The sequence below is a fragment of the Motacilla alba genome, chromosome 2 (assembly GCF_015832195.1).
Source record: "Motacilla alba alba isolate MOTALB_02 chromosome 2, Motacilla_alba_V1.0_pri, whole genome shotgun sequence".
Taxonomy (NCBI): Eukaryota; Metazoa; Chordata; class Aves; order Passeriformes; family Motacillidae; genus Motacilla; species Motacilla alba.
This window is the reverse complement of record NC_052017.1, coordinates 53,468,612-53,481,287: the sequence shown is the minus strand read 5'-3', so window position 1 is coordinate 53,481,287 and position 12,676 is coordinate 53,468,612. Positions and strand designations below refer to the sequence as shown.

General features: G+C 37.7%; 1 protein-coding gene across 5 annotated transcripts in view; it reads left to right on the top strand.

Moving 5' to 3' along the window:
- POU6F2 (POU class 6 homeobox 2) overlaps positions 1–12,676 on the top strand; it is a 311,090-nt gene that overhangs the window by 284,626 nt on the left and 13,788 nt on the right. For all 5 annotated transcript variants that reach the window (XM_038127479.1, XM_038127476.1, XM_038127475.1 and 2 more), the window contains one exon: positions 1,960–2,166. In XM_038127479.1, the coding sequence (XP_037983407.1) occupies positions 1,960–2,166 (207 nt within the window). The remainder of the gene's footprint in view (positions 1–1,959; positions 2,167–12,676) is intronic.

Sequence of the window (12,676 nt, the reverse complement as noted above, 5' to 3'; positions counted from 1 at the left end):
CTGCCATAGCCAACAGAGCACTCTTCTTGCTCCAGGAGTCAGTGTAGGTTGTTACCTAGTACTTCATGGTTGAGCCTACCTAGAGGCACATCACTGGGTGTGACTGCTGAAGGAGCAGTCACTCATTAGGATCCTGTCACTCAGTGGAGTCATATCTTAGCCTAATGATGGGAGAGGGTGATGACAGCCACCTGCCCCTCCAGCTATGCCTGAATTACTTGGATATCTTTGCATGGTGCTGTTTTAAGAATGGATTTTTTGGGGTTGTTGTGTGTCACCTCTGGTGATTTCAGTAGGCAGAGGTGTTCACATACCTTTGTTACTCTTCACCACGCATTTCACACCTGCGTTCATTTTATATCCACAGCAAGAGATTCAGTGGTGTTCTACTTTTGCACTCTCATAAAGCAACTTAGTGCTGTGCCCAAAAAGCTAACCTATGTTTTCACTAAACAGTTATTTTAGACTTAATTTTACAATGTATTGGATGGGTTCCATTGATGTAATATAAAAATTATTGTTGAAATCAACAGGATCTTATATGTTTTGTTTTATATATTTGTTTGGGGAATAAACTTGCTTTTGAGTTTCATTAGGAATACTTTAGCCTATTTTCACGAGGAAAATACTCTGTGTCTAGTGCTATGTATACGTCTCTTTCTCTTTCCGTCCATTCAGCTCTCCATATCTACTTAATGGTTTGTGAATCAGCTGATTAATTTCTATAAAATTTGTCAGAAACAAAGAGATCTAAAAAGATGACTAAACTCCCAAGTGGAATGAGAACCAGCAGAGAGACTGTGGAAAAATACAATATTTCTATCTCCATTGAGGGAAAAAATGGGATACTAATGGGAGTCAAAATGGGCAACGCATTGTGGTGAATGCGGAGGATAAAGAGGAAGAAGCAAGGTTTCTGTAAAGGGTAGACTAGAAGTTTTATGATGGAGTAGGTGTTTTCAGCAAGGCTATGACAAAGAGAGAGAAGAAGGTGAAGGAAATAGAGATGTGCTATGCTTTTTTTATTTATCCTGTTGCAACAATCCTATGACTCCAGCTTTGTAGGTTGCTGTTTGAAAAAAAAAAAAAAAGAAAAAGTTTGGGTTTAGGCCCAAGTTTTATCAGAAGTTCATTTCAGATTCTCTAATACCTGTAAAAAGAATCTTGCAACAGCATAACTTTTTCCAGCCTAGCAGCTTATTGACTGACAAGCTTTCTTACGACATCTGTTTGACATCTCATCCTAATATTAGTTTTACAGGCACATTCACATTTTGGGAAATCACTGTATTCTCAAGTCTGAGATGTCACAAGTGTCTCTTTCTGCAACTACTTGCCCCAGAAATGTTAGCTAATATATTTTATCTAACATCAGGCCTCCTGTTGTGTTGTACTTCATAGCTGTCATCCAAAACCAGCTGCATTTTTATGAACGTATCTTAATAAGGCATGCCGTGATAGGTGCCAGTATCCCGTTGTACATTCCTGCGATCACGTGGGAGTAAAAGGTGGTCATCTAGAGTACCAGGTATCAGAAAGTCAAGTAAAATTACATAAGCCTCAGTAGTAACCCATTATATGGATGTTGTAGAAAGCAAGACAAAAAGACTTATACTTTTCTCTCTCTCACTCGGTGTTAAAATTAATAATGGAAACAAACCATGATCCAGGGCCCAGAGTGTGGCCCAGGATTTGTGTCATACACTCTTAAGCCACAGCAGATTTGCTGCAGGTGACAGTGGACAGTGGTAAAATGTACAGGTGATATGTGATGTGACAAATGAATTGGGAAGTCCTCATCACCCCAGTGAAGGAATGACTGTTTCCCACCCTCAGCCTGTCTTACCAGTCTCTCTGTGCTTTTATCACCTAAGTTTGATTCAACACGCAGAATATAAAGAATTACATGTGGCAAGTGTATGTGGCACGTGTGCATTCTCCCTGTGTTGTTTCTTCCAGATTATTGGAACAATCCCACTGATGCCTAATCCAGTCCCGTCCAGCCAGGCGGCAGGTGGAGCTCAGGGACTTCAGGTGCAGCCGATAACTCCACAGTTATTGACCAATGCCCAGGGTCAGATCATCGCCACTGTCATCGGCAACCAGATACTCCCAGTGATCAATACCCAGGGAATAACACTATCGCCGCTCAAACCAGGCCAGCAGGTAATTTGTCTGTAGCCTGAATGATTATCAAAGCAGACACACAGAAATTTTCTGCTTCTGACAGACACTCTCATGGCCTCTTTAAAAACCCCCACTTCTTTACCATTTTTAATAACAAAAATTAATTCTGTCCTGCATAGTGTATTACTGCATACTGTATATGTAGTAATTAACAATGTTCTATTATATAATTTATTTATACATTCCAGGATTATCCATTTATTCTTTTTCTTTTCTTTTCAAGGTCAGTATAGGACCAACTGACATGTTTTCTGCAATGAAAATGCAGTAGGAATATGAGCCAGAGGAGATCCATCTGGCCTATAAAGTTCAGTTCCATAGTTAGTGGTCACCTAGTAGACTGGGGTTTGAAATTATTTGGAACATCCAGGGAAAACAAGGGAAAATATAAAATCTTATTAGATTTTCTCACTGGAAAATCAGATATGATTATGTATAATTGCATAGACAGAAAGTATTCTGTAGAAATTATTTCTCAGTGTAAGATTGCAGGTAGTTGGCAGACTTAAGGATGGATCCAGTGACCACACTGAGGTTCAAAAACACTTCTGGTAGCTCTTCTTATAGCACTCTAGAGTCAAATCCATTAGTTTTGCCTACATCTGTAGAGCAAGGAATTTTAGTCCTACCTTTTATCTCTGAAAGAGGGGAAATTGAGGACAGAAAACTCACCAAATGTGATTACCAAAGAGGTACTTACAAAAATGCCCCTCACTTAAATATTCAGCTTAGCATTCCTACTGCTGGTAGTGTTTGTTTGCCATTCCTGCTGACACCTCCAGGCACAGGGAGCAGCTTCTTGTATGCTGTTGAGTATCCCAGGCCACCTGAATTCCAAACTGATGATTTTATCTTTTCTTTTTTTTTTTTTTCCAAATTTAGAAGTAGAGAACCAATGGATCTCTAACGTCACTTTTTTGTTTGTTCTGAAAACATTTCACATCCCATTGGTTACCTGCTTTTTCCCCATCCTATCCTCTGTAGTATGTAGCTTGGGCATTTTTCAAAGCACTTATCATTTATATCTATTTTCTTTAATGGGAGTGTACTTGCACTACTGGTAAATGCTTTTGCAATGGTTGCATATACACGGTCTCAAACAAAGTTGAATGGATCTGAGGGCAGGCTCCATGTTCTCCACCACAGGAAAGCCTGACAATGAAATATGAAACTCAGCAGTTCACATTTGGTTTCCTGGGGGTGTGTGGGATGGTTTTTTTTTTGAGCCAGTCCCCTAAAGGGATTAGATCTTTACCTCTGTTATGGGGGAAGCACTCAAAAATCATAGCAATCCTGAGATCCCATTTGAAATTCATGAAATTTAGGTGTAAATAGGAGGATAAAGGACGTGTATTATTGCCTGAGACGTTGTCACATGCAGGGCAACTCACCTTCTGAGATCTGCAGCAAAGCAACTTCCAGGCAATGTCTGCCAGTAGTGTCAGTGGGCAGAGAGGATACAGAGGTGTAACATTTTCTGCACAGCTCGTGGCACTGGGCTCGCATAAAGGGACGAACTCTGAAAGCTGAAGCTTGCTGAATGAGCAGGAGGGCAAAGTAGAGAACACTGTTTGGCCACATCATGCTGTACTGTAGTTGTTCACGCAACCTGTGTGCTCATGTGCAGGGATCAGCTGCAAAACTATCAGTCTGCAGAGAACAGATTATGTCCCAGAGCCAAAGATGATCCCCATTAAGCTGGTCTGCCCAGCAGTGCTATGGAGGTAGAAAACATTATTTTGCCAATACTATTTTCACAGGGTTCAGCCTCTGCCTCTTTCTTACTTGGAGTCCTGAGGTCCCAGGGGTTGCAAGAAGCAAACAGCACAGTCTCCTTACCTTGAATCAGCCTTTCTTGAAGTTTAATCAAGACAGTATTTTTGATCAGGAAGGGAAAAATGTAGTGCAAACACTGTATGAAAAAAATATATTGTTTAGGTTATCGTTTTTATAGGAACCACAGAAAATTATTTCTATGTATTTGTGCTCCCTCTACTGGCTCTTCTGGTTTTACTGAAAGAAGTCAGAGAAAATTTTGTCATGAATTTCAGAGGCAGCACAAAAGATGCATGAGAGCTAGATTCCTCATAGAAATAATGCTGATGGACAGTAAAAAATAATTGAGCTAGTACTATACAAACTGTTGTATCATTTGGAAACGGAATAGATTTGTTCGAAGTTTAGGGAGATCCTGGGTTTATTTTTTTGCCTGGGTAGAGATTTAGACTAACTGTAGTGTTTGGCTAATGATAGCATATTAAGTTATAGGGTTTAAAATATCACTTTCAAAAGAACTGAGTGAGTGCTTCAAATCAGAGGGCTCAGCAGGAATTCAAAATATTTTTGAAAATGGTGTCACACAGTATTTGGTGTCTTCTAACTTGATGAAGGAAGCTTCAGCAGGGGGAAAGATTACAACACAAGTTTGGGGAAAGTTTTTAGCATGTCTTGAAGAAATAAATGCAGGAAATAAATAATGTAGTAAAAATGTTCCAGTTACAGATAGTCCTAGTTTAGCTTTCAACTTGTCACTTCCTTGGAATCTTAAGTACTGAAGGAGAAAAAGAGCAATGATACTGAGCTGCAGTTTGTTAGCTGAGTCACAATAATTGAACCTTTGTAAACGGTTCCACTTGCTAAGTAATGCATGCTAGTACTTACTTTTTCCCTGATGACTGAAGACTTAAATGCTTCAGATAGTGTTAGTCAGCTTTACTTAGGCAGACTATATGTGTTATTTATTCATACAACTTTTTCAGACTTGACAGACTAAAACCTGAATGCCTCCTAATGGAAATGAGTTCAGAGAATACCTACATGCAGTGTAAAGCAGTGTTTCTTTTTCTGTACTGCAAATAGGTTGCTTTTCAATGGACACAAGCAAGTCTGATGTAGTCCTGTTCTTCCTGTAAGCACAAATAGATGGGTTTGATTTATGTTCTTTAAACTACCCACAGTAGGTATTGTTCCTCTTCAAATTACACCAAGGAGGTAAAACTTCAGATATTTTACTATTTTCCAACATTTTGCTAATCTAAGGAGCACCAACAATTCTCCTAGAAATTGCAATAGCTTTCTAAAGCAGGCAGTTTGCACTCCTATTTTATTCAGTATCCTTTTTATCTCTGTTCATAAACATAGGGGGGTTTTGCCTTTAATAATTTTTACTTAGCCATTTCCACACTCTTCAAGGTTTTTTGATCAGAACTGAATGCCGTGGTCACAGGGAGGATGCATCCCTGTTTTACATAACATGATGTTATTTTCAGCATTATTTTCGTTTGTTATCTCAATACAGCCTAACATCCTGCTTTTTTCTGTCTCTGTTTCATGGAACAGTTTTACTTATTAAGCAGATGTATCCACCATAATATATGTTTGCTTCCCTGATTATTATCATGTTTATCCCTAAAATGGTTCCTTTTGATGTGAATCACTTTGCACTGATCCACTACCTGTCAAAATGCTCCCCTGGCTTGCTCCAAACAGGATTTGTAAGTTTTTTATGGTACTCTGTCCTAACTGAAGAAATTCATGTGTTCTTCCTGCAGATTCCATTTTACCATTATTCACCATATTTCCTTGCTGGCTGCTAAAATATTTCAAAAGTTTGGTATAAATCCATTGTTTTCTACTTGTAGTCTCCTTTCTTGAAAAAGAAATAATAAAATTATTCTCTATGTTTCCTGCTTTATAAGCTCTTCGTGTCCCATAATAGAAGACTACCTTGTAACTTTAACTTCTGCACTTCCTCATGCTTCTCAAGAGGAATTTTGTCAAAATATAGGTTGCATGGCTAAGGGCGCATTGTTTTTGAGAAAATATGAATTTGTTGTAAAAATTTGTTTGCATTGCCATTCGTTATCAGATTTGAGAAATTTGTTTCAAGATGTTCTTTCATATCACTAACAGCACAACCTTAACACCAGCACAGCTGAACTTGAACCATGAACTGCAGTCTTATAAAATTTAGGAAAGTGTGCACCTTGCTTAACTTAGTCATGGAGGAGTTACGTATCTGGTGTAAGCTAGTTAACTGGATTTCCTGTATAAACATAGACAAAGGAGACATATGCATGTCCAGTGGAAAACTCCAGATATTAAAATAGAAAACTTTTCAGATAGGTTGAATTTTTAATAGGTATCTTAACATACCCATTGTTACCATTGACGTGAGAGAGGCCTTGGGTAGCTATTTGAGGATTTTCAAATAATTCTACAGTGAGCAAAACTGACTGAGAAGAATCCAGCTGCCAATGATCACTGGGATTCAAACGCATTCTTGTTTATGAATTTCCTAAACAGCTTTCCTAATGATTGGCGTTTTCATAACTATTTTCTTTCCCATACAGAAGCAACTTCTGGACATTGTGTTGTTCTCTGGTATACCACATAAAGTGGGTTCCCGTCTCACTTTTGCCTGGCTCTTTCTTTCTACATAGTAGATTCATTAAATCAGGACTGTAGCCCCAATTGTCCTCAGTCTTCTTGCATCTACAGTGCCTGACAGAATTTTTCATACTTCATCATGTCTTAGAGCACGACCAGCTTTGGGCTTCTGCCAATTCTAACACAGTAAAATGAGCTACTAGATAGCATTTTCCTACATTTTCAGCTCTCCATCTTTGCTGTCATTGGCTATCATGCTCCAGATTAACTGTTGAAAAGACATAGATGACTCTCAGATGGGTCTGTGGTGATTCTTGTACATCTGCTTGCCAAATTTCACGTTAGATGTTCCCTTTCTGCAGTCTCAACATGCCACAAACACCCTACCAGCCTGTTATCACAACTCCATGCAATCCCTTGTTATTCTCTCCCATTTAAATCTAACCAGCTCTCAATCATTTCCTCTCTGCAATGCTCCTATAGCTTTGATGCTGTCTTGTTTTATGAGAAATGCACTCTTTTTTCTCTGTTTCAATATAGTCACTAAACTGTGTTGTCTCAATCTGACTTTGTTTTTCTTTTGCTTCTTATATGACTTTCAGTGATGAGGGTGACAATTTTTCTCTCTTCGTTCTCTTTTCCTTTACCATCATCATTGCATAATTCTATTTCATCTATGGATAAATTGCTAGAATTTTGAAAGTCAAGATTACTAGACTACTTACTACTACAAGGGACTATGTCAGACTTGCCATGCCACGGCATGACATTGACTTGTAACTTCCATCTTTTCCTGACCAGTTTTCTTTGTGGCATCAGCACCTTTAGGAGAAGGATATCTCAGAAACAGTTGATATAACTGCACCAAACCATTGGGAATAGGATGATGTCACTACATTACCTGTCATTCTAAGCAACTGAGGCACAGAAAGCATGCAGTGCTGTTCACTGTAGGAAAGTTCATACTGGGAAATATGAATTATGCACTTGCACATTTAAAACAGTTATTATAATACTGTTGTAATATTTACATTATTAATTAACATTATTAAATGATAAGTAATTTATGATAGTGATTAATGTATTGTCAATAATATTTTTGTTATATTGACACTATATCCTTCTGCTAGAGGTAAAAAATTACTTACGCACCTGATTTGCATATGAAATTAAATCTTCTACAGAAGTCCAGCTATATTGCCAAACTCATTTAACAAGTTGAAAGACCCTCAATTACAGTGTGCTTTGAAAGTAGTTGAGATTCAACAGAAAGGCTTTGAAAGAACTTCAGCAGATGGTGTCAAAGTCCTGCCCCCAGTTATCTCCAGAGCAGTCTTCATTTTGGGCAGAGTATGTACACAGCCAGTGTGAACCTAAGGATGTCTTCTTCATTAGTTTCCAAATGTAGCTATTCTGTCAGTCTAAGCAGTGTGTACAAACATGTTTTATACTATATGTACTATACTATATTGTACTATACTGAGAGAGAGGATGCTTATTTTATATCAAATATCTTTCATATTCAGATTCTTATTTGCAGTTACTTGAATTTATTTGAATAACCTAAATTTGGGTGAGGGGGTACAGTATTTGTGACATACTCTGGCACAGTTGACTGTGAAAGGGATTTGGCATGAAGGATGGGGATATGTGTGTTAACTTGTTCTTTCCATTGCTAGAAGATTTAAGGAAACACCTTTGAAGCCCATGCCTGCTCATGCAGTATTGAAAACAGATTTCATCTGCCGTTGTGCTCTTGAATCATACAGAGTCCTCAGCATGCCATTACTCTTTCTCAAAATCAAATGTATTTTAGGAAATGTGTACAGATTAGAGGACTACATTTGCAAGAAAAATAGAAGCATGAAACACTTAAACTTCTACTACTGTAAGGCATTATCATGCAATTTTGAAGTGTTTGGTAATGTCTTTTTATATCAAGATATTTATTTTTTGGACCTTCCATGGACTTTAGCCTTTACAAGAGCTAATGTCCATATTTCCCAGTATGAACTAGCTGACATCAGAAAAAAATTGAAAATCTTAAACATGAAGGGGATTGCTTAAGACACATTTCTCACTCTTTGTACCACTCCTTTTAGTTTGATCCCTTCTGCCCTTTTTGTTATACTTGTTTATTTCACCTCTGTCCTCTCTAATTTGCTGTGTTTCGTCATCTCTCAGATTTCCTTTTCACTGAATCATAGGAAAATAGCACTGGAAAGGACCTGAAGAGGTCATGTAGTGCATCTCCTCCCACTAGGCAGGATCAGTTTTCCCTATATCATTCTTGGCAGATGTTTGTCTAGCTTGTTCTTAAAAATCTTCAGTGATGGGGGTTCCCTGACATCCTTAGGCAACCTAGGCACCTCTCCTTAGTGCCCTAAAAGTCTTCCCTAGCTTCCCTTACTGCAATTTAAGTTCATTTGTTTCTTCTGCTTTCCATTAAGTCCATATTTCGCCCTTGCTGTTTGTCCAGACTCTCTGTAAAATCAAGTAGCAGCTCGGTTATGATACAGGGCAATATTCTATCAAAAATTTTCTAGATTTCCACTTAGTTTCTTTCTCTTTCCTTATTTTATGCTAAATACCTTGTTACCCTATCACTTTTATGCAGCTTTCTGGATGGAGAGAATAACATCCCTGATCTCATAAGGCCTTTAACACAGAACTCCAGTCAAGCATCCCAAGCATAGGAATACTCTACATACATAATTTAAGAAAAAAATTCAGTCTTAGAAACCTAATTCTTTACCTGTGCATTTATCAGTCAATACTACCTTCACTGTTGACAGCAATATGTAAAGCTTGTGTAAAAGAAATACAAATAAGACCCTTTGCAGTTTTCAGTTTATTCTTATAAAGTATTATGATGCACTTTTCCCTTCTCGTATTCACTTCATGCCACTAGCTGTAGTGTGCATACACATATTCCTGCCAGATACGGATCACGGTTCCATACAGTCATCATTCTGGCATCTCTACTACATCCCCTTACAAAGAATGGCTCCTACAGCAACTGTTTCTTTAATATCTGTACCTCCTTCTGTCTTTGGATGGAAAATGCACAACCGTCATAAATATAACTCATATCATACATACGTGTCCAAAATTGAGAAAAGTCAGCTATTGCAAGTACAAATTGATTCTGTCATCTAGAATCTAATTCATAATCTAATCGTTGCCTCTCCTTAAGGCTATTTCTGGAGTGGAAATTATAGTGGATGAAAACAGAGAGTATTTTAATGCAATTTCATGCCATAGATAACAATCATTGTTTTTTAAGCAGGACATTTACAGCTTAACATCATCTGCTGTAAAGCAGAGGGTATGCTGGAAATTATGTAGGCAGTTAAAGATGGAATCCTCCCTCAGTCTTTGGTCAGGTCTTAAGGCGAATCTTCAGCCTCTTCAACCCCATTTCTTGCTTCTCCCTCACAAGCAGTGAGTTAGAAACCAACCTCTAAATATCCTTTATATATTGTTGTTACCTTACCTAAGGTTACTGTGAATCCAAACTTCACTAGCCGCATTCCTTTACGTCCAGCTAAATTGTGAGAATTTCTTATATTTGTTTAAAGATTTCTAGACCTTCAACAAGAATGTTGCCAAGCATCTGGGTATTCATTTACTTAAAAAATATATGCATAGTACAAAACATGTGCAGAAGCTCAAACACTTTCTAGACTCAACCATCATATTGTGCATGTGCTACATAGTGACTCTGTGCATGCCTTGCATGCAGAGCTGAAAAATGAAGAGTGCCCCTTCATTCTAGAGCTTCCTGGCAGCTTCAGTTTTACTGTGCAAGTGCTCAGTAGCTGAACTGTTCAGTGACTGTATGTTGTAACATAGCTGGAAAATGTTGGATTTGCTTTCTCCCTGAGAAATACTGATGGAAAATGGTGTAGAATCATAAAAAAAATTATGGGTGGAAGGTCAAGGTTCAAGAGAGTATCCAGTCCAACCTGTTATTATCAGGTGGAGTAGCTATTCCAGTTTTTAGTTAATCTGGTCCTAACCGCTGTCACAGAAACCCACAGATTCCACCAGTAATCTATGCCAATGTTTCACTGCCACGTTACATAGCTTTTCCCAACATCTAATTTGAACCTTCCAGATAACTAGGCCCGTTATAAAATAAATAAAGGAGAGAATAATTATGTCCTCTTTTCATTAGCTATGCCTATATTCAAAGCTGGCATCATATCCCACTTGGTCTTCTCTCCTTTAGATTAAACATGACTAGTTCATTTCAGGTGACTTCATAAGCCTCAGTTAAGTCCCAGGCCTTCAGCCATTCTAATTATTTAACTCTAGTTGGTCCAGATTTTTATGCAGTTTAGCTCCTAGCTGTGGACATGGCATCCCCCTCTGCAGAGGTCTTTCCAGGGCTCAGTAGAAAAGATGCATTTCACATGCACTGCAGACATCACTCCCACTAATACAGCTTGGTATGGAAACTGCCTTTACTTCACTTTTGCAACTCCACAGGTTTGCAGCCAGTATGTTCAAAGCACAGAAACATTTTGATTCCTAATCCTTTAATCCAGCCTGTCAAAATTTCCTCCCAGCATGTCATCAGCATGTAAGTTTAGTAAAGGTATTATCTGCTCCATCATCCAGGTCATTAAGAAAATACTGGGTAGTGTAGAATGAGGACAGACTTCTGTGAAGCACCATGAATGCACACTTTTTTCCACAGATACTTCATCCTCGCTTTTGTTTTCCAAATACCTTGGCATTCATTCTGCAGCAATTTCACCTAAACTATGCTTCCTTAGATTATAAAGAATGTCACATAAGGGAGTGTCAAGATACTTGTAAAGTCAAACCACCTACTGCTTTTTCCCTGTCCACAAGGCCAATTACCCTGTCTTAGAGGGAGATCAGATTGGTTTGACACAGTTTGTTTCTAGCAATCCAAGCTGTCTGTTGCTACCTTGTTTTCTTGCAAGTGCTTACAAATTGTTTGATTATTTTCTTCAGTATTTTTCTATGGTTGAAGTTTAGTTGACTGGACCATAATTTTGCAGTTTTTTCTCTTTAAAGATAGCTGCTGCATTTGTTCTTGCATCCTCACAGATAAGCACTAACATCTCTTAGACTGTTCCACATAGTGTGAAAGCATCTAACTCATCTAAATACAGTACTTACCTTCCCTTGCCTGCACTGAAATCTTTAGTTTTGCCAGAGATTCCCTCAGACAACAGACCCAGACACCAAACCCCTGCCTGTTTCTGAAAGCTGCAGTCTGAATGCGATGTGGATATAATGCATGGGCGGGCAGTCCACTTCTTCAGTGTTCAAAAGAGGCCAGCCCTTATAATGGGATGTTTCCCTAAGAGAAGATATTATAGAAATACCTGAGTTGGGAATTCTCTGTAGATAAAATCCAGCTGTTAGAGAATTTTTTTTAAGATGCGCACTCCTTGCATGAGTCTGAAAACTGGAAGCCTTTTAATCAGCTTCTCAACTGTTATCCCCTTGATAAAGTGACAGTTATATTTTTTAAATGTACTTGTGAAAAAGAATCCTAGATATAACAAAATGCTTTTTATTAATCCACAAGGAAGTCAGAATACACTAAAACTGGCCAGATAAATAATTATACTTAATTATATAAATTGTACGTATTAAATAATTATACTTACAAAATATAGTATAAAATAATTATACTTAATTATATAACTTTAATATTTATTAAATGTTAAATCAAAGTTTCTGCCTTCATTTTCTGTTATATTATTCCATGTAGAGGGTAGAAAAAGAAGTTGAATTTTTTTTCCATTCTTAACAGACTCTAACAGGAACATTGTCATTAAAATAGTTCATATATATTCCACAGAAAGTGTCATCTTGAATGTGAACAGATACTTTTATCTACAGTTTTATACATTTTGTTGTCTACTTAGCATCAGACATTTCTATGTGTGCTGGGAGGACAATACATATAATTTGAATGTTACTAATGAATGTAGCTCCTTTTCTAAAGTAATTTTTTCAGTTAGATATCAAAAGAGAAAACCTTATACTCCTTAGCATTCAAGAAATAGATTTTAATTATTGACTTCAAGCAAGGCCACATAGGCCTTTATCT